This window comes from Naegleria lovaniensis (genome assembly GCF_003324165.1).
Source record: "Naegleria lovaniensis strain ATCC 30569 chromosome Unknown tig054, whole genome shotgun sequence".
In the NCBI taxonomy this organism is placed as follows: domain Eukaryota; phylum Heterolobosea; class Eutetramitea; order Acrasida; family Naegleriidae; genus Naegleria; species Naegleria lovaniensis.
This window is the reverse complement of record NW_025407876.1, coordinates 112,993-134,324: the sequence shown is the minus strand read 5'-3', so window position 1 is coordinate 134,324 and position 21,332 is coordinate 112,993. Positions and strand designations below refer to the sequence as shown.

General features: G+C 37.6%; 13 protein-coding genes across 13 annotated transcripts; 9 read left to right on the top strand and 4 right to left on the bottom strand.

The window, feature by feature from the left end:
* Positions 1-428: 428 nt before the first annotated feature.
* Positions 429-1,004, top strand: C9374_012116 (uncharacterized protein; the record flags this gene model as incomplete). Its single annotated transcript, XM_044687847.1, has 1 exon — positions 429-1,004. The coding sequence occupies one exon, from the start codon at positions 429-431 to the stop codon at positions 1,002-1,004; it is 576 nt and encodes a 191-aa protein (XP_044542683.1).
* Positions 1,005-1,372: 368 nt separating this feature from the next.
* On the top strand, positions 1,373-2,460 carry C9374_012115 (uncharacterized protein; the record flags this gene model as incomplete). The annotated part of the gene is made up of 2 exons (XM_044687846.1): positions 1,373-1,684; positions 1,813-2,460. The coding sequence occupies 2 exons, from the start codon at positions 1,373-1,375 to the stop codon at positions 2,458-2,460; spliced, it is 960 nt and encodes a 319-aa protein (XP_044542682.1).
* Positions 2,461-2,586: 126 nt separating this feature from the next.
* C9374_012114 (uncharacterized protein) lies at positions 2,587-3,195 on the top strand (the record flags this gene model as incomplete). Its single annotated transcript, XM_044687845.1, has 2 exons — positions 2,587-2,838; positions 3,121-3,195. The coding sequence occupies 2 exons, from the start codon at positions 2,587-2,589 to the stop codon at positions 3,193-3,195; spliced, it is 327 nt and encodes a 108-aa protein (XP_044542681.1).
* Positions 3,196-4,331: 1,136 nt separating this feature from the next.
* C9374_012113 (uncharacterized protein) lies at positions 4,332-6,215 on the top strand (the record flags this gene model as incomplete). The annotated part of the gene is made up of 1 exon (XM_044687844.1): positions 4,332-6,215. The coding sequence occupies one exon, from the start codon at positions 4,332-4,334 to the stop codon at positions 6,213-6,215; it is 1,884 nt and encodes a 627-aa protein (XP_044542680.1).
* A 93-nt stretch (positions 6,216-6,308) lies between these two features.
* Positions 6,309-7,523, bottom strand: C9374_012112 (uncharacterized protein; the record flags this gene model as incomplete). The annotated part of the gene is made up of 1 exon (XM_044687843.1): positions 6,309-7,523. The coding sequence occupies one exon, from the start codon at positions 7,521-7,523 to the stop codon at positions 6,309-6,311; it is 1,215 nt and encodes a 404-aa protein (XP_044542679.1).
* Positions 7,524-7,621: 98 nt separating this feature from the next.
* Positions 7,622-9,076, bottom strand: C9374_012111 (uncharacterized protein; the record flags this gene model as incomplete). Its single annotated transcript, XM_044687842.1, has 1 exon — positions 7,622-9,076. The coding sequence occupies one exon, from the start codon at positions 9,074-9,076 to the stop codon at positions 7,622-7,624; it is 1,455 nt and encodes a 484-aa protein (XP_044542678.1).
* Positions 9,077-9,642: 566 nt separating this feature from the next.
* Positions 9,643-10,953, top strand: C9374_012110 (uncharacterized protein; the record flags this gene model as incomplete). Its single annotated transcript, XM_044687841.1, has 1 exon — positions 9,643-10,953. The coding sequence occupies one exon, from the start codon at positions 9,643-9,645 to the stop codon at positions 10,951-10,953; it is 1,311 nt and encodes a 436-aa protein (XP_044542677.1).
* Positions 10,954-11,344: 391 nt separating this feature from the next.
* On the top strand, positions 11,345-12,882 carry C9374_012109 (uncharacterized protein; the record flags this gene model as incomplete). Its single annotated transcript, XM_044687840.1, has 2 exons — positions 11,345-11,960; positions 12,020-12,882. The coding sequence occupies 2 exons, from the start codon at positions 11,345-11,347 to the stop codon at positions 12,880-12,882; spliced, it is 1,479 nt and encodes a 492-aa protein (XP_044542676.1).
* An 829-nt stretch (positions 12,883-13,711) lies between these two features.
* C9374_012108 (uncharacterized protein) lies at positions 13,712-16,189 on the top strand (the record flags this gene model as incomplete). Its single annotated transcript, XM_044687838.1, has 1 exon — positions 13,712-16,189. The coding sequence occupies one exon, from the start codon at positions 13,712-13,714 to the stop codon at positions 16,187-16,189; it is 2,478 nt and encodes an 825-aa protein (XP_044542675.1).
* A 140-nt stretch (positions 16,190-16,329) lies between these two features.
* C9374_012107 (uncharacterized protein) lies at positions 16,330-16,779 on the bottom strand (the record flags this gene model as incomplete). Its single annotated transcript, XM_044687837.1, has 1 exon — positions 16,330-16,779. One exon carries the CDS (start codon positions 16,777-16,779, stop codon positions 16,330-16,332), a length of 450 nt encoding a protein of 149 aa, XP_044542674.1.
* A 390-nt stretch (positions 16,780-17,169) lies between these two features.
* Positions 17,170-17,571, bottom strand: C9374_012106 (uncharacterized protein; the record flags this gene model as incomplete). The annotated part of the gene is made up of 1 exon (XM_044687836.1): positions 17,170-17,571. One exon carries the CDS (start codon positions 17,569-17,571, stop codon positions 17,170-17,172), a length of 402 nt encoding a protein of 133 aa, XP_044542673.1.
* A 236-nt stretch (positions 17,572-17,807) lies between these two features.
* Positions 17,808-19,718, top strand: C9374_012105 (uncharacterized protein; the record flags this gene model as incomplete). The annotated part of the gene is made up of 1 exon (XM_044687835.1): positions 17,808-19,718. The coding sequence occupies one exon, from the start codon at positions 17,808-17,810 to the stop codon at positions 19,716-19,718; it is 1,911 nt and encodes a 636-aa protein (XP_044542672.1).
* A 101-nt stretch (positions 19,719-19,819) lies between these two features.
* On the top strand, positions 19,820-21,219 carry C9374_012104 (uncharacterized protein; the record flags this gene model as incomplete). Its single annotated transcript, XM_044687834.1, has 2 exons — positions 19,820-19,877; positions 19,928-21,219. 2 exons carry the CDS (start codon positions 19,820-19,822, stop codon positions 21,217-21,219), a joined length of 1,350 nt encoding a protein of 449 aa, XP_044542671.1.
* Between the last annotated feature and the right edge of the window lie 113 nt (positions 21,220-21,332).

The window sequence follows — 21,332 nt, the reverse complement described above, 5'->3', positions numbered from 1 at the left end:
CCTTATTTTGGAGAATATCACAATTCAATTTACCTGGAAGAGAGGAAAACTAGGATGGACACAATAATTCAATTATTCGACCGCTCGAGAATTGTGTTTTCAAATGTAAGTTGAAACCAATGACAGATGGAAAGATTGCAACTTTTTGGACAATTTATATTTCTTTAGGACTTGGTCTTTTTAATTGTTGGATAGGACAGGAATCTTATCAACTACTGTATTATCAGATAGATAATCAAAGTTGATGTTCAAGCAAATCATTGTTGTAATAGAGCCAGATTTGGAAGTGTTGAATTGGTTACAGTCACTTCCATTAACTGAAAACACGAACTGAACTCCCCCACAACCATGCAACACATCAAGAAATTTCAAAGCACGTATTTAAAGAGTCCTTCCAACGTTATCAACCTGAGACCATTGAAAAAAACATGAAATCCATCGTCGTGTGTAGTGTTTTGGCACTTGTCATCATTGCCTTGTTGAGTTTGAACGTTTCACATGCACAACAACAAAATGATATTTTGCCAGCTGTCCATCCACAAAACAACCTTGCATCCGAGTTGAGACATCTCCTTTCTCAACTTCGTAGATCATCTCCACAAGCTGATTTATTACCAACCGATGCATCTCTTGAAACCATTCGTCAAAATCTCGAACAAGAACAACGTCAAAACAAACGTTGGTTGATTCAACCAGCACGAAAGTCTGCTGAGAAGAGTGTGGTCGAAATGGCTGATTTAAGAATTGTCGAACAACTTGAAAGAATGAAAAAGAATATGGAAACTCGTCATAAACAAGATTCCGTATTGTTGAAACAGAAATTAAAGGAAGAATTACAAGTGCTTCGTGCTGCTTGGAAGGAATTACTCGAAGAAGATGCCTTTGAAGAAGAGGAGCAAGAAGAGGACGCAGAAGAAATGGCAGATTCTGAATGGGGTCCTCGTTGTATTCCAACTGGTGCTTTTTCATGGGCAAGATTGTTTGGTCAGAAGTGTGTTTATTAAGAAGCACACAATGATTTGGAAATGAGTTGATTGTTGTTGTAACATGTGAAAGTAAATTGTTTCAGAAATTGACTCTTTTTCATTGCATTGCTGGCATGAATTATTTAATACCGAAATTCAAAGGAACAATCGATAAAGTCGTAGCATTGAGTGACCTGTTAACCATCTCTCGCTCCAAGACGCTTCTTCATTGTTCTGACTGTGTTCACAAAGATCGACCTTCCATTTTACAAATGTTTCAAAAAACAAAAACGCTCTTTCTTGATTCCACTTTAGAATTAAAATGAACTTTTCTTGCATTTCCATCACAACATCAAAAAAAAATCATTGAAAACGATTCCTCTTGATTCCTTTTAACATCACCCAGCATGCCTTTCGCCTTCTTAGATTCTCTCTCAATAACTGTAAAACGTGCTGCCGATCTTGAAGCTGCAGATTTCAATGGTAAAAGTGATCCCTATGTATTGGTTCAAGCCAAATCTCTTTCAACCGATGCCATTCCATCCTATCTGAAAGATATTGCTAAAGGATGGAAACAAAAGACGAGTGTTAAGAAAAAGAATTTGAATCCGGAGTGGAATGAAACCAAGACTTTTTATCATTTGGATTATTTGGATAAGAAGAATGAAGGAATCAAGTTGTTGTTCAAGGTCTATGATTGGGATATGCTTTCCCGAGATGTACGTGAGTTCATTGTTTTTATTTCTTCTTTCTGATGCAATAATTCATGAATTCCTGATTTGGATTTATTGATCTCGGATGATGATGAAAATATCTGAAATTTCTGAAAAATATATATTTCATATAGGATTTCATTGGCAAAGCCGAATTGATCCTTCACAACGACAAACTCGAACACGAAAAGGTCTATGAAGAAACTCTAAAATTACAAGATGTCAAAAGTGGTACCTTGTACATTTCGTACAAATTATGTCGACACGAACAATACGTGTTGGATCATGAGTACAGTTACATTCCACTCGGAACCAACCCTAATTTGGCTGCACAATTATGTGTCCCCAAAGATTTCACCATGCTCTCCTCAAGTGAAGTTTCCGGATCTCATGCAGCAGTGTTGGCCAACATGAACACTGGACATGTCATTGTAGTCACTTATTGTAAAATTGGTGAATTGAATTGGGATCAAGTTTCCAAGAATTTGACAGAAGAACGTTTTCGTGAAATGAAAAAGGAATATTCGAAAGTGGAAATTGGAGAAAAGAAGGATCTTGTGCCTGAAGCTCATGCAAAGAATAAGGAAATTACACACATTTTGGAAATACCACTTACAGTTGAAAAGAAGGGATTGGCCATGTTTGCCACAATGAGAATGGTCGGCCATTCGAATGGTGTCTTGATGATCTATGTGTATACTGAACCAAAAACTGGTTACGGTAGTTATAGAAAGGGAGAGGATTATGTGAAGAAAGTTTCTGAGAATTCTACTGTGTATTAATGTGTGTATGATAAGGAGATCGATGCTTTGGTTGTGTTGGAGCGTGGTATTCATTGATTCAATTATTGCAATATTTATTAATATCATTTCAAACTAAAAGCTATTTTTTCACACTTTACAAAAAAAATGTCCCAACATCAAGCATCTTCATCGGGTCTGAACACATCAGCAGCATCGTCCTCGACAACATCCTCGGAAATAGTCATTAAAACCGTCGACATGACCGAAGAAATGAAAGACATGGCAGTAACGGTCACAAAACAAGCCATGGAAAAATATACAATCGAAAAGGATATTGCATCGTTTATTAAAAAACAATTTGATGAAGTGTATGGAAAATATTGGCATTGTATCGTCGGAAAGAGTTTCGGAAGTATGGTATGTTTTTTTTGGAGTGAGTTCATGATCGGAACGAAAGAATTTTGTTGAATATTATTGGAATGATCATTGGTTGAAAAAACAAAATTAATATTATGGACAAAATTAATGATGGTATTGAAAATGAACAAACACATGTGCAATTGATTGGTGTAACCATGATTTTAAACGATTGATTTGGATTGTGTGCTTTATATTTGGGAAATGTCATGAACGACACTTGTCAACCGTTGGAAACGTAATCAAATGCAACTAACATTGCGATTACTACATCATTACCAGGTCACATACGAATCCAAGTGTTTTATTTACTTTATTTTCTCTGGCTTAACAATATTACTATTTAAATCAGGTTGAGAGATAACAGAATAATTCGTGAGCAAGAGCATGCAAATAAAACAAAAAAAGAAAATATGAGGAGACCAAGCATTAGAAGATGTTTTCGCACTCATTCATTTCAAAACAACACCGAACTCTATTTTATCGACACGGATGAATTCTTATTCAAGTAATTATATGCTTCTTGAACGCTTCAATATTATGTGTCACCTTTTGCAACACTTGGCCGATTTTATCTTGTAAGTGCATTATTGCCTTCTCTGATGAAAACAATTTCCAAAGCTGTTCAGAACCCTCCAATGCAGTCATGGTCTTTTCTTCCTCGAACAATGGTCCACCTTTGGAAAACAATTCATTTGCAATATTCCTCGCCCGAATGATAGCAGGACGTGTTCGCAATGGAAACCTCAAACAACGATGAGCAGACACATAATTATAACTTCCGTTTCCTGATAAAAAGTATAAAAAGTCTACTTCCTCCAACTCATGAAGATTGTATCTGAAATCTTCCAACTTTACAGATCCTCTTGGTAAAATTATCAGGATTTCCAAACACGTCAGATAACACTAAATTCAACAAAGTACATCCACCACTGTTACCTGCTTCATGAAATCGCGTGCCTGTTCGTTCAACACGTCTTCCATTTAGAGTTCTAAATTGTTATCGAATTCACCTCGAACAGGTTCATGGCTTGTTAAACATTCTTCCAAATTTCCCCAAAAGCTCTCAGATGTGTGAGTGTATGAACTGTCTCTTTGGGATGGACGTTCTATTTTACTGAACTCCACAAACTGATGACCGTAAGTCATGGCATCCGTAGTGGCAATATAGAATTCTTGGGCGTCTTGTAAAACAAAATGAACTTCAGGAATTAAGTTCTGATTGGATCCGTTACTATGTGTTTTATTGGTTGGGAAACATCGCTGGCTGTCAAAACACACCCCATTTGAACACCTATTAGCTTACGATGGAGTCTACCAACAAGGCAGAAAAGTATTCTTGTGTACGGAATTGTAATCGTTGCAGCATTACCTCTGGTAATTTCTTAACATGAAACTATTGATGTTTTGTTCAGATCTGATCTGCCTTTTCATGTAATCGTTCGGGACTTTGAAATTCCATTCTTTTCGAGAAAAAAAAATATACAAACACCATGAAACGACCCTCGGATCAAGTCTCACTCACTTCGACCACCAACAACCACGACCTGAATACCTGTACTAAAAAAGTGAAACACACTCCTCCTACTGTTCATGAACAAGACCCCTCCGTGATTGTTTCTATCGATTCGGATCAACAATTACAAACTCATCATCATGATGGAATGGTGAGTCTTTTGAAATTAGATGATGACTCGTTGGCTCATGTTTTTTCATTTCTTCATCCGCTCCATGATCTTCTCGGAAGTATCATGAGAACTTGTCGACGATGTTATGAACTCACCGGAGGAATTGCTTTGGATGCTTTGGACAACAAGGTGTTGATTCCGAATGATCAACAAGCTTCTCATCATGATGATGGAAAGAACAGCATACTCGTGCACAATGAAAAGGAACAGAAGAATGAAAAACAAGATGGCCGTAATTTCCATTCACTCTATGAAAAGGTTTCGTTAGGATTCAAACCCACAGGATGCCCCACACGATACTATGCCACTAAAAAGAATATTCAATTCTCGAGTGATTTCATGTTGAGATTATTTAAAATCATTCACAAGTGCAATCCAGTGAATGGATGCAAATATTTGGATTTGGGAAGGGAAGGTGATTGCAATGATCTGGTTAAGATGAATTTCTCGATGGAAATGTTTCAATTTGCATTACAAACTGGAATATTCACAGGACTGAAACGATTAAGATTTGGTTGTTCCTTTCACACTTTTGTGAAAAACTTGAAACAGGACGAAATGCAAGTGCTGCTGGCTTGGTTTTCAACCTTGAAGAATTTGGAGCATTTGGAAGTACCTTCGTTGGATTCGTGGGAAGACTACTCCAATGAAATGCCGCCTCAGTCCTTGACATACATGCTCTACAAGACTCTTCTCACCAATTGCACAAAACTCAAGTCGTTGAAATGTGGTCTCTGTTGTACACAGCCATTTGGAGACCACCTTGTTTTTGACAGCTTGGAAGAATTGGATCTGTTGTACTACTTTCCCGAAGAAAATTTTGATTATCTGTTCAAGACCATTCCAAACTTGAAAAAGCTCACTATGGGGTATCACATGTGCTATTCTAATGAGCTGTTTCAATCGATTGCCACCAATTGTAAGAAATTGTTGGATTTGAAATTTGGTGAACGATATTTGCATGAAAGTGGAAATGTGCCAATAATTTTCAACTCAATGACTCAACTTGAAAGTTTACATTTCGATGGAGGTATGCCCTACGAAGAAGACTTGAGAGAGATTGCTGCAAAATGTACAAATCTTGTCTATTTCTCAACAAGTGAGGAATATGAAGGCGATGATTATTCCATACAGGACTTTTTGAATGACATGAAACTAAGACTGAGAAATTTTGACTTGAACTACTTGTTCAATACAGATGAAGAAGGCGACGATCAAGAAGAGAATGAAGAAGATGGCGATCAAGAAGAGAATGATGAAACGGGAGATGATAAAGTAAATAATGAATCAAAGAGAGCTGAAAAGACCTTGCAGTCTATTCACAAGAAATATCCTTGCATTGAAATTTTAAATGGCCACTCTGAATCACTCCCAGCAAATATGACTATTCAACAATTATTCCAACATTTACCAAATTTGAAAATTGTGAATATCAACATTATGGCTGAGGGATGCGACAAGACATTTGAGGACGTTGAGCAGGATGTGAAAACAAGATTGGAAGCAACCAATACTTTATTGAAATTAATTCATGGAGAGAATAGAGAGCTGTGTGACCATCTCATTGATGATCGTTTCACATTCACAACCATTCGCATCGATGAAGGTGCCACTGTTCGCTTGAAAATCAAAATTGTAGAAGTGAATTATGACGGATTTGTTTCTTTCAAAGTCATGAAACTTGAATAACACTCTTCACGTGTGGGCAATAGAATTTTTAACAGGTCATGATTTGAACTGTTTTGATAATTTATAATTTACAAAATTGTATACCAATATTGATCAATACAATGAGATTCCTAAGGACTTGCTCAACTCATCCAAATTCCAATACACAATTCTTCCGTCTAAGGCAGCTGTTGAGAACTTTTGAATGCAGAACTCTTTTTGAGAGGAACTCATGGATGATAACGAACAAATGGATGTGATTGATCGGTAGTGTCGAGTCGTTGGGATTTGTAAATTTTGCAAATTATGTAATCCAATGACATTTTGTGCTTGGATACGACCAATAACCGTTTTGACAGATGGCACTGATTGTCCAGATGATGATTGAGGAGTTGTCACACCTTTTCCATCGTCACACGATCCTTTGAGAATCCATTGAGAAGTTCCTTCTTGCAAAGCAAAAGCATAAGGTACACAATCATGACCAACAGCAATGAATGAATGATCCGATAAAAAGAGACCTCTCGTGAATGGTAATTTGGAATGTCGAACAATTTGAGCCGAGTGCAATGGTTGAGCTAATTGGTTTTTGAAATCAAAATTATTCAAATCCACAAACTGAACCGTAGAATCATGAGCCACTAATGCAATCCATCGTCCACTGGGTGAAAATTGAACATCATGGAGCCAACCTTTGGAGTGGAATTCTGCCAAACAATCTCCAAATTTTTGATCTTTGTTAGGGTTTTTACCATCCAATTCATTCATATGCACCTTAAATAATCGACTTTTGAAATCACATGATCCGGTCAAAAGCAGTGTTGGATCGTGTGGATGCCATGCGAGACAAGTGACAGTACTTTTATGTTTGGTAAATCGTTTTGAATAGTAAAATCTATTTTCCTTATCATAGCAGCAAATAGAAACAGTTTTCGAAGAGCTTCCCACAGCAAAACGAGATTCATCGGGAGACCATTTACAACATGTTGCAGATTTTGAAATGTATATTAACACAGGAATTGGTTTCCATTCTCCTTTGTCGTTGTTTTCAGATGAATGAAATTCCCAAACAAAGCAATTTTTATCTTGGGAGCAAGACAAGAGCTTGTTGGAATTTGGAGCCCAATCGAGTGCAGTAATGTAACTCGCATGTTCGGAAAGGACATGTTGAAGTGTCCAATCTTGAAAACTTTCAGACTGACAAGTGTCATAAATGTGAATTTCAGAATTTGCTGGAGATAAGGCTGCAAGTGAACGATCCTTATTGAAGCATAGACAAGAAATGGCAGGAACCAGAGGTGGTTGTTGAGAAGAAGCGACCAAGGACATTGTTTTCAAAATTTTTGGTTTTTTTTTATTGAATCAAGCAAGAAGAAGAATTTATTTGCACAAGTTCTCAGTTCCTTCTTTCATTGATTTCACTGAATTCACTTGTGTTCATAGAGAGGAATTTGCAGTTGATCACTCACTTTCACTGTCTTTTCTTTCAACCTAAAATATTTGGGCTCAAACGCTTGATTCTCTTCCATTCGTTTTTCTCGTTGTACTTGTTCAATTTGGTGTTTCTCTTGATAGGCACCATCCAAATCTCCCATTTGAAGAGCATACGTAAGGGGATGCCATACTTTTCGAGATTCATTTTCAGCTTGTTCATGCAAAGGTTTCACACAAAGTTTGTTTGAAAATTCTGGGATGGCATTCGTTAATGACGCTTGATAGAATAACCATCGATGGTTGTTCGTCTTTTTGGAGGAATATTTGAAATCGGCATTCAATTCGGTACTTGCGTCATGGATGAATGGTAGTAGTTCACTTTGTTCACATAACATGTCGAAAGGTTGACATGGTGTCATGAAAATTTTACCTCCAACGTTTCCCTTAAAAGTAAATAATTTCTGATTCTTACATTGTACAAGTTCTCCCTTAATATCATTTTGTCCACTAAAGGAAATGTTCGCCTCTAGTCCACTCTGTGGACATGAAATTTTCAACACATCACCATTCGAAACATGGGACGAACCAAAAAACAGTCCATTGACAACCATATTTGGTAATACAAATGAATACTCTTCTTCCAAATCCTTTTGCACTCCACATTTGACATTCAACACATGACTTCCAGCAATACATGTTGCAACGGAATTTCCTCGAAATTTCACTACAATTTGAAACGTGGATTCCATTTTAAAGTTTGCTTCCGAGTTTTCCATATAAAACGCACTCACTGGTGGATGATGAGAAATTTGTTCGGCCAAAACTGAAGTATTCGATTGGAAGAGACAATGATGGAGAGTAGAGAAATTATGTGAATTTGATTGAGAGGACAACCATTTAGAAAACCAAGGGAGAGTTTGAGAGGGTTTTGAACAGCTGTCAGTTGCCAAATCATGTTCGAATGGATTCAAAGGTTTCCATTTTGCTTTAAAAATTTCTCCTAAAATTGGGTTATAAGGTTTAATTCCTTCAAAACTATCTCCCCTCGTATTCGAACAGGATCCTAACGCAAACATTAAACACATCAACATTCGATCCAATTTCTTGTCCAAAAAACTCAATACTTTCAAACCAGCGGTTGGTTCACAATAATAAGTAAATAATTCAAGAGTTGAAATGGGTCTTAATAAGAACACTGGCGAACACATTTTGAGCAAATCAGTCTGAGGAGAAAGTTGTTTCAGAAACTGCCATAAAATGGAATGATTGGATTTGGAGTCGGAATCAGATGATGGTTTTTTGTGAATCATACCACGATGGACATAGGGAGCTTGTTCATAAATAAATTGTTCCGAAGTGTTGTTTTCAGAATATTGTTCTTGGAAAGAGTTATGGTCGACAGTTCTTTCACAATTTTTATGCTCATTGACAGATGTTTCCAAAGGCATTTGAAAAAGTTTGTCAAAGAAAATCGGAGAGAAGGATTCGATGAACTTTTTTTTTGATTTGGCACTGAAACACAAAATCTCAAGTCACAACGAAATGAAAAAGTTCAATTTGTGTACTTGAAGTAAATATGATTTCCCGTTACCAGCCTTAAATGTCCTCAAAAAAGATTTTCATCATCCTCCTTGATTGGAACAATGTACACAAAGGCTAATACATTCATCTTTTAAAACTCCTTTTTGTTTCTTCTTACCATGCCGATCTGAGGATTTGATGATGAGAATTTTTCTTCCAAGTTGGAACCTTGTCGAGCATGTTAAGTTGTTTTTAGAAAAAAAATTGTTGATACAGAATAGGAAGCATACGGAGATTATTTTCAACGTTAACAACTGCTGCACCTGTAACAGTTAGATTCATCGTCTCTCGCTGCTCACTCGAGTATCATCCAAGTGGACATCTTTGAGAGAGATTTTGGGCACTCACTCTCCGTGATGTTTTAGAAAAGATCTCGCCCACAGAGTCAATTCTTTTCATCATCATTGTGTTTATTTTGTGTGTGGATATCATCATGAATATTCCGTTCAGAAAGGATCAACACGATCATCATCATGGAAGTTTTGATCATCATATCACGGCGGAGAGGAATACGTTAGGATCATCTTCCTACATGTCGGATGGTGCTGGTTTACTTTCATCAAGTTTTTCTAACGCTTCCGATTTGAGTAGCAGCAGTATTGGGAGTTATAATAGCGTGAACAGCACCAATTCATCTCTACTGAGCACGAGTACGGCTGCAACAGGATGGATGGGAATGAGTCCTCCGAATTATGTGATGGGTTTCAATGGAGGAAATCATTCATCATCATCTCCTCAACCTAACGGTTATCATCACACCAAGAGTCAAAGTATGAACAGTGCGAATAACAACATGACCACATGGTTATCCTCTTCGGGTGGTAATCATCATCATTCCCAACAACATCCTAACAATACCATACCGCAACAAGATCATCATCAACATTTCGGTACTTCTCTTCTTTCCAACAGTCATCATCACCAACTCGGCACCCACCAACGCAGAATCACCACAGGTTCCTCGTCTTTTGACTTTTCATCCTCTATGGATGACATATCTCTTATGGGACACAACTCGTCTGTGAGAGGCAGATCTGCTGCCACCAGTACTTTCAACTCGGTGTTTGGACCTACTCAAACGAATTCAGTGCCAACAGAGCTTGAAATTCCCTCTCGCACTAGTGTTTGTTCAAATAACGTCATGACAAATATGGCTGAAGAACACGTGGATCCCACCATGCTATTACTTGATTCTCCCAAGGTGGGTCACAATCACAGTCGTTCTCAACATCTCAGTCATGACGATGGAATCAATGTGAACATGTTTGTTCGATCAGTCGTCGGCAAGGTACTGTCGGATGACATGGAAGAATTCAACTCCTTCCATCATGTGAGTGGTCAACAGAATCATCATCATCATCACCACAACTACCAACAACAGCCAGCACTAAACAATCATCTCAACATATCACCACAACCATCATCACCATTGTCACGTCGGTTCATGTCCATGTCCTGTCCAACTGTTCTAAATTCGTTCCAAAATAGTATTGGATTCCAACTCTTCCAACAACAGCAACAACATCCTTTACAGCATGACAGTCATAATGAAACCAACAATTCATCAGTATCCTCAATCGATTTTGACTTAATTGAGTCTGTTATTGCTGGTGATGAATCCACAAGTGACCACACATTGCAAGGCAAAAAACCTTGTAAATACTTCTTCTCGGCAGAAGGTTGTACTTACGGGGGTATGGGAAAGAAATACGAAGGAAATTGCAAAAACACCAGAAAATTTTAGACAATTCATAACTTTCCCATGCTTTCCGAATGCTTCAGCCTCTTTCTCGGTATTTCCAATCAGTTTTGCAAAATTCCGAAAATTTGAACGGAAATTCATAAAACGTGAAGAAGCAAACGGAATCCTCAGTCAAAAACAGATAAAAAAACAGCAGCACACCATGGAGAAAAATTGTCCTATTTGCAACACCAACATTGATGCATTTGCGTTCAATCGTCACATTCCCAAATGCTATCATCAGTCATGTGTTGCCAATGAAGAGATTCCACTGTGCACATGTTTGATATGTAAAGGAATAAAGACACATGATGGTGATTTTCTCCACAAAATACAAAATTCAACCACTCCCCATAAAAGAAGGTCTGTAACGGCTCCAGCGACATTGGGATCAATGTCTCAAACACAATCCTTAGGGACTTTCAGCGAAGATGTCTCTCCAAAGCTTCATCCTGATAAACTTAGCGGTAAAGAATGTATTTGTTGCACCATCCGTACGGCTGCCAAAGGATTCCCCAAAATTTACGTCGGAAAATATCGAACACTAATACTATGCAAGAAATCTCATGCTCTGGACAACACTGAGAATAAAAGATTGGCTGAAATGATTGACAAAATCAATGATGAGGTCATTTCAACCAATGATTCAAAGCAGTCAATTCTTGATGGAGAATCTGATGAAGAGAATGCTATTGAAGACGTTATGTGTAGTGGTTGTAAAAATGTTGACTCTTCTTCAATGTGTGGCGCTGTTTGTAAGGGAACCCTTTACATTAAGGAAAAAAAAGGTCAAACCGAGTCTAATATTTTTTTCTGTAAAGGTTCTCACTTAATCAAATACTTGGTTCGCCATTATTGCTCCCATAAATCAGGTAAAAAGAAAAAAACTAACCCCAATTCATCCGTAACTAACAGATCATCCAAAAAACGAACCAAAGATCAAATTATTGATGAAAGTGAAACGGATGATGAATGTGAGCATGATGTAATTGAAACTCATACCACTCCAAGTAAGTTGATCAAAAAATAAATTTTTCTAATATTTCAAATTCTCCTCATGTTTTCGAAGGTAATTTCACTCAGTATGTCATTGATTGCAATGTAATTCATAAAATTACTGGAATATGTGAAAAAGGTTTTCATGAATTAATCCAATTGAGAAAGCAAACACGACTCAATGCGTTAGGAAGACCAATAGAAATTCCAGTGGAAGATGAAATTATGATAACACTTACACATTTGCGGCAATATTGTACGGACCAATTTTTAAGTTGCATTTTTCAAATTGAAAAACGAGCAATAACCACTATAAGAATTAGAGTTCTTGATTGGTTGTATATCGAGCTAAAACGTTATATATGTATGCAAACCTTGCAATTCAGAATGGATAATAGTGAAGAATATTTTAAGCATTTGATTACCATAATAATAGACGGATCAGAACAGCCTGCATTTTGTTGTGATTCCGCAATTTTGGATTTTGAATTCTATTCTGCAAAAAAAAACCAACACAGCATCACAATCCTGATGGCAATGACTCCTTCTGGCCATATTGGATATCTTTCGCCTTGTTTTCCAGGAAGAGTTAATGATAATGAATTGTTCAACAAAACCTCTTCTCATTGGTTGAGTGAAATGGATGCATCAGAATTCATTTTTGGCGACAGTGGTTTTAAAGGGCTTCCTCGTGTAATTACTCCTCCAGACGACCCATCCTTGCGCAAAATTTTCTCTAGTGTTCGTATTAGAGTAGAAAATAAGTTCAGGGAAATCAAGATATTCAAATCTTGCAAAGAACGAATTAGAATCAAAACCCAAAGCAAAACTGAAGTATTACGCATTGCTCATATGCGATGGGTAGTTGTTGGTGCTTTTTGCAACTTAAATTGGACGAGATATAGTAATAAAGACTTTGAAATGTCTTGCCCATAAAATCCGATGGAATTTAAAAGAATTTAACAGAATCCGAACAAATTTGAAAGAATTTGAAAGAATTTCACAAATACAACAAGACGAAGCATTTTTTTTGATGATTCTTTGAAATTTGATGGAAGAGCAAAGAAAGCTTCGGAAAAGAATAGACAAAATTTGCCAAAAATTTCTCATTTCACCTTCGTATTTCTCGCCCTCGTCTCGGAGCTTTCATCCCATCATGCACCATCATGAAGATGTGGTGATTTTGTATTGATAATGTAGAAACACCACAATTGTATTTTGTGCGGCACTATAAAAATCTTTCGTTATTGGAATAAATCAATCTCGTTGTCCGTTGTTTTCGAAAAATTTATCATCAATCGTGATTGTGCTGTTCTTCCTTTAGTTTACAAGGACAGCTGTTGATTGGATGATTGTAAAAATTAATAACAATTATTAATTATTATTCGGAATAATTTGAATACAGGTCAAGAATAACATTGAATTCATTCAAGTGTGATTTTGTGTCAAGAACATTTTTTAATTCACTGTGCAAAGGAGGTTCGAATCAGGTGAAATGGAATATGCAACACCCAACATGCACAGTTTGGTCGTGTAACCGTGTTCCACAAGATTCGAACGTTCGATGTATTTAAAGTTCGAGCTCTGGACACAATCAAAAAATTGTTACCTCCATAGTATGCAACACATCTCATGCAAGCAGCAGTACTTCTTCGGGTGTGGCCAAGGTTTTTGGAGCAAAACCATTCCATGGCAATCCTTTAAATCGTTCAACGACACGGCAGAGCAGAAACATAACCACAGCAGCAATTTTCAATCCATTGATATGCTCGAATTCTTGACTCCTGTCAATGATTCCATTCAACAATTCGACCTTTCACACGAGTTTTACTTCATGTTATCTCATCAAGGCCGTGTCTTTTCATTCGGAAAGAATGTATGTGGTGTTTTGGGCCTCCGAGATTTGGAATCGAGACAAATACCGACTCTTGTTGAATTTCCTGATCTAGATCATACCAATGACAAAATTGTGGATTTCAAATGTGGAGAGAAGCATGTCTTGTTCCTCTCACAACAGGGAAGGGTATTTTCATGTGGATCGAATGAGTTTGGACAACTTGGCTCTCGTCACAAGAAGGAGCTCAATGTGCCTGAGGAAATCTTATCAACCTATTTTGATTCACCCATTCGAAAGATTTTCGTGGGACCTTATCAATCATTCTTCATTTCAGAAAAAGAGACAATCTATGCGTGTGGAAAAAACGACTTGGATGAATTATTTTGTGATGATCCCCGAATGAACATCTACGGGAAGAGTATTTTTCGCTTAACAGAGCCGACGAGTATTTCAAGAAGAGTCAAACAACAATCGAAGGGGTTGCCTGTGAAGAGTATTTTTGGAGCAGATGTAAATACTGGATTTCTCTTCGGGGATGGAACGTTATTTATTACCCATTCGTCAAATTACATGTATGAATTTGACCAGAACAAGCCAACTCCTGAGCCATGTTATGCCATCATTCCAGTCCATAACTCATATCACAATGTGAAAAAGGTTGTTTTTTCCAAGTATAATATTATTTTTATTTTGGAGGATGGTGACTGCTTGGTGTGTGGTGGAGCTGAAATGTTGGGCACTGCTGACAGAGTTCGTGACTTTGAGAGAATTTCTTTGGGAAATAATGAAAGGATTGAGGATGCAATTTGTGGACATTTTCATGTCATTCTGAAAAGTTCGCAAAGAAAATTGTACTCTTTTGGTTGCAATACGTTTGGTGAGCTCGGACTTGGAAACACTTCTACGAGAGAGTCTTTCAGAGAATTGAAACCCATGTTGCTTCCATTCACATGGGAAGAAAATGATCAAGTTCACGTTTTTGCTGGAAGAAATTGCACATTCATCATGCTTGAAAAACCAAAGGATGTCGTTGAAATTCAAATTGCAAAGCGTGTGGTCATGTTACAACAGCAGTATCTTCCTGAAACAACGAATAACTATCATCAAATGGGAAACATCTCTTCCATTCACGTCTCTCTTCCATTGGTGAAGAGTATTTCACCTGATTTGCATGCCCTTCTCACCAATCATGAATTCATTGAAAATTTGAAAGAACGAGAAATGCGCATGTTGAAACATTTGGTGCAATTCATTTGTTGTGAATTGGCTCTCGTTTTGCCAGATACCCTATCTAAAGATCAAAATGCAGAGGACGACGGACTTGATCCTTATACATCATATTTATTCTCCATCTTTGATCGATTTCTCACAACAATTAGAGTTCACTCACAAAAGGAAGATATTTCATGTGATTTGGCTGCGTGTGTATTTCTGTTGAATGACATTTCAGATATTGGAGTTCATTTCAAAGCATTTATTTTCAATGAATTGTTCAATAATGTCTCGACAGAAAATTCTCTACCAATTTTGGAGCAGTTCAATACCTATCTCACAATTAAGGTGCTGAAAAAGTCAAAGAATAGCTTGGTACTCTTAGCGGTTCAGAAGTGTCTCTCCTATATGAAAAATAATTACCCAGAAATTGAGAAATTGTACTCCCATAGAGAAAACTTTTCTGTCATCAAACCAAAGATTAGTGATGCGAAAACAGATTTTTTCAAAATTCAAGTGAATTGGAGTGAACACGAAATTGAAAAGGATCTTGTTTCATGTCTCAATACACTCTTCAATGAGTCGTTAACTAGTGACATTTCTGTGATTATAGATGAAAATAATAAGGAAGAGCTAGTCTTACACAAACATGTACTTGCAACAAATAGTCCCGTTCTAGCAGCCCTATTCCGTGACCATGACGACACTTCTCAATCATCATTGATCAATCTTTACGACTTTTCCTTAATGATGCAGGATGAGTGGACTGAAATGTTTTTCAACGCATGTCCAAAAAGTAGATGTGAAATTTTACGCATCCTCTTGGAAATGTGTTATTCCAAATTTGATTCAGGACTTGATTTATCGACTCTCATTTGTGTACTGTTAATTGCTCACCAATTTCAAATGGAATTCATTGTGAAACATTTATGTGCCATGTTGATCAATAGAATTCCTTCTTTGAAGAATTCACCACTGGATCTACCGTCACTGTTCCACCTTGCTTCACTTTTGGAGGTGGACATTAATTGTAGAGATTTTACTGATAGGTTCATTATTCAATGTGCAAGAGAAATGAAACAAAGCGAATTGATCGAACTCATTAAGAGATATGATGACAAGTTTGTGCCATCCTTCGTTCAGCGCTTGAGAGTATTACAAGACTTGACCAATAAGAACCAAATGTTGAAATAATCAAATTGTTCATGAGTTTTGAACAATTAACGTTATTATACGATTGATAAAGATTGTGATTGGGTCTCGAGTTTTTCTGTCCAAACAACATCTCGACCGAACATATGCTCTACAGGACTGTCACCACTCTTTCTTTATTCTTAATTGAATTCAAAATTCAAGGCATACAAATTCCAAGTGGCTGAAGCTCCATTAATCATCACATAGAAAATGTCATTTGGGCCAATGCCAGAATAGAGGAATGATCCTTGAGACTGCTCATCCAACCACCTGTAATCCACGTCTTGCCAATTTTTAGGTACCGAATTCTTCTTAATAGCAACATTCACAGCACTTCCTGAACTAACCTTAAATTCAAATTTCACCTGATCAAAGCTCATTCCATTAAGAATTCGGGCACTGTAATAATTGGGAGAGAGCTGAACGAATCCATTCATCCATTTTCCTGTCCATGGAGTGATATTAACGTCGGATGACGGATGATTCTTAATTGTTGGATCTTCACTGCATGACACACAATGAATCGTCATCAAGGCAAGCATGGCCAACATGATGATGGCCAAAGCTGATGGGGTGAGGTGTTTTACCATTTTTTTTCGATAAGGAATCAGATGCTGCAAAGATTTCCTGAGGATTCTTGAAGGTTGTTCTATGAACAGAACAGAATCATTACAAGGAGTTCATGAAAGAGTCTAGACGTGCAGTTCTAATTGGCCGGAGTTGGGAGTGAAAAAATCTCATTCATGGCATTTACAAAATTGTTTTGGCAAAGGTTTGTACATTGGAATTTTCAATGCCAAATGAATCATTTCCAACACACCAACAAGAAATAGACGAAAGCAAGGAATAAGAAATTAATAAAACAATCTATCCACGAATAATTTCGGGAACAATTCCAGAACAGCGAATCCTCTTGTTGTAAGCAAAAGTCTAGATCCCACTCGAACCACAAAGCTATTATTTCTGTCCAAACAACTCTTTTATTGCTCGTGATGTCCTTCCATCATGTTGTCCTCATTTCCCAAATCATGGGGTACTCTCTGATGATCTGGTATAGGATCTCCCATTGGATTATGAGGATATACGGGATCAAAATGAGGATGCTGTTCCGAAGGTCGATGCGTTCCTGAAAACATGGGATCATGAGGACCCACCTGACTACCACTACTACCGCTGGATCCTTCATCACTGATTGAGGAAGGAATATGAATTGGAGGATTGATTTGAGGATGGACATCATCATGACCAACATTGGAGGAACGAATTCCAGGAGGTGTTGGTTGAGAAGAAGGAATTTGTGGATTGGTGTTGCTGCTGCTGCTTGGAAGATTGAAACTTCCTCCACTGCTGCTGCTACCAGAACTGGAAAAGTTAAAATTCATTTCGTTTTTTTTGAGAGTGCAAGAGGTTGCCTTAAAATGTGAAATTACTAAACATGTCAAATGCCAGATGGTGGTGCAGTCAACAATGGTTCAAGAATAATGAACTATTTCCCCATACAATATACCACAGCAGAATTGCAACACACGTTCCTTAAATTTCAAACTCCAATTTGAAATTGCTTGCCAACATTCAAAACTAAAACAACTTCAAGTTGGAATTTCACAACCAAAAAAAAATGCCTTCGACATCTTCCTCCGATACCGCGAGTTCATCATCAATTCAATTCCGAGTTCGAATTGCTGACAATGCGAAAATCAAAGATGAAAAATTTATCATGATGGATTCGAGTAAAATTCCAAATTTGGATGAGTTTGGAAAGATGGCAAAATCCAAGTTAAATTTGAAAAAGAAAATTGTTGCAATTTATAATGGAAAAACTGGTCAAGAATTGACAAACCCCACTCATTTTGAAAATTTAATTTCGGAATTTATTGATACAAGAAGAAATCAATCGAATAGTTCAGGAATCACTTTGGGAACTGCCAAACCATCAGATGATCTTTTCTTTGTCTTTTCAATCAATGAAAAACAAAAATTTCAAGGAAAGGTAGAAGCTACTACTCAGCAACTCCAACAATCAACACCTCAGCAACAACAGCAATTCTCAGAAAGCACAACCCCACCTCCCGAAGTGACCATTCTCATCAAAGACAGTTGGCTCGATGATGGAGCGATCAAGCAACTTCAAGAAACAGCTCGAACTCTCAAAGGAGCTCGTCGTCTAGTGGGTGAACCTGACCTTCATCCTGGAAAGACATTCCCAGTAGGTGCTGCCATTGCTACTCAACATTATATTTATCCTCCATTGGTTGGAAATGATATTGGTTGTGGCATGAGTTTGTACAAGACTAATTTGTCATCTCTCACTGGTGTGAAACAAGTTGAGAAATGGGTGAAACGATTACATGGTTTGGAAAGAGGAGGAATTACTGGCGACGAAACGAGACCAGTTCTCGATATTGAGAAGCAATTATTTGATGAAAGTGGACTACCAACAAGTCAACAATCAATTCAAGCAGATCAACAACACGAAGTAGAAGATGAAGAACTTTCCAGTGAGACTCAACATGAACCATTAGTGGACGATCAACAAGCTTCTGATTTTATTGAACGTTATTTAAAATATTTCCAAGTGGATTTGGGAAGTTTGGCAGATGTGACACCTTCTCTGGAAGAACTCGAGCAACTTGAGAAAGAAGAAGTATCACAAGAGCAACAACCACAGCAGACTTGGACTTCACAACACACTCATACCTATGAAAATAAGGCTCTCGAATTTGCCATTCGACAATTAGGAACAGTCGGTGGCGGGAATCACTTTGCAGAATTACAAATCATTGAAAAAGTATGCAATTCACAAATTTTCCATCAGGAATTAGGCCTTACTGAAGATTGTTGTTACTTGATGGTTCACAGTGGAAGTCGTTCTCTCGGCGATCACATTTTGGAAGAACATGAAAAAAAGTTTGGAAATGAGGGATTACTGGCTGACTCTCCTGATGCACAATACTACTTGAAACATCACGACAATGCATGCAGATGGGCCCGTGCCAATCGAGGTCTCATTGCAAGAAAATTTTTAACATGCTTAAATGGAACAGGTCAACAAATTCTTGACATTTGTCACAACAACGTCGTTGAAAAGCGTATTGCAGATGAAACTTTATTCATTCACAGAAAAGGGGCAGCTCCAACCGATGAAGGGTATTTTGTCATTCCCGGTTCACGAGGTTCCTTTTCCTATCTCGTTCGAGGACGATCCGAAGATTTAGCAAGTCAAATTCGATGCAATTTCAGTGCTGCTCACGGCGCTGGTAGAAAATGGAAACGTTCAAAATCAGTGGGAATGATGTCTAGCAGTAGTAGTAGTAGTGGCAGTAGGGAAAGTATTCAATCATTCACTACTACAGATCTAGGTTCCCGAGTCATTTGTGAAGACAAGACTTTGCTGTTTGAGGAACAACCTGCAGCGTACAAGGATATTGATACAGTAATTTCTGATTTGGAACATTTTGGAGTGATTGAGGTGGTGGCAATTTTGAGACCTCTGATTACGTACAAGATGAGAAGTTGTTGTCATGAGTGAAAATTTGTGAAAGAAATCAATTATTGTTCGTGAATTAAATTGAATATGGGAAAACGGGTATTTTCCCGCCACCCTTGAAACCTGTAAAAAAAAAATACGCAATGCCAAACCCTCCAAGACCTATAACCTTTAACACCATCAGGTTTACGGTTTTATTTCGTAAGTTTAGTACATTAGGAACTAGGTTTATTAGAAAAATTTTTTTTAAGGCCAAGAAATCTCAAGAGAGATCAGAAAGGGAAAGCAAACAGGAATTATTTCCAAAATATTAAACGCCTACAAACCTGAGAAGGAAGGTGATCAAATACTTCAAGATAAGAGTGTAAGCAAAGTAGTAACGGGAGGTTTTTTCCTTGACCTACCAATTAATCCTACCACTTCAAACATCATTGGAGAGGTATTGAAGGAGAATCCCTTTGTTCTGTTTGCTAGGGATATGCTCAACGGAGATGCTGTATTTAGAGCAGTGTCAGTAACCCTTCGTGTTAGAGATTGGGTTCAAGTTTCAGGACATGAGATTGTGAACGTGGAAGTGGATGATCCTTACATTAGTGGCGAAGTTGCCATTCCAAAGTCCATAGCAGTGGTTGATGAGAATGGAGCAAAGGAAAACCATTTAAAAAGAAAACTCCACTCCAAAGAACACAAGCAAAGTGATCATCATGTGGAGTCAGCAGATGTAGCTCGTTCTTGCATAGCTGGTGATGAACAATTAGGTTGTAAGAAACGAAAACTCTCAATCAGAGATGCAGAAACCGACGACGTTGGAGCTACTCCACCTGCTCACCAAAATAATGTCATGACTGACGAAGATGTGCAAGCGTTAAGAACTTACATTGCTAGCAAAAAAACAAACGGATCCAAAATTACTACACCAATTGTTGTCTCCTCAACAACCACACTTGCCGACAATAGTTTGCAACGGGATCCAGTTCAATCAGAAAAAGTCGTTGGCTCAGAACAATTGGAGAACAAGGTAAAACGAGATTCTATTCAAGAACCACTACCAGAAGATCAACACAGACTTATCTTTGCCCAAAAGAGCAATGATGGTATTTCCAATCGTCCATCGACAGAGTTGCAAAATATCCCACAACAACATCAAGCAGAGCATTTGTTTTCACCCTTACATTATGAAAATCAAACTCATCTTGCCATCTTTTATAGATTAACACAGCATTTAGACATGACTATTAACAAACCAACACCAAGAAACAGACATTTGACGATCACATTCAAAATTAATCCTCTACCCAATGCTTCAGCTCTGTTTCAAAGAATGGCAAAAACTTTGGATATTGGAGACTCTGCATTTACACAACTTAGCCAAATGGAATCCAGGCCTATTGTGGTCACTGAGTACATTGGCGAACATTTGGATATTTCAACTTTTAAAGCTTGTAAGATCACATCAGACGACGGTATGCCCTTGCTAGCAATTGTAATCAAAAAACACGTTGACGATTCTGCTCTGGCAGACGACGAAATAATGATCCTTTAATACATATTTCTTACTTTCCCAAAACGCCAGTCCTCCAACACAAAATGTTGTAAAGTACAAAACTACCAAAAAAATTTTGATTTGCTTCAGCGTTGATCATCAGCAGAAATCAT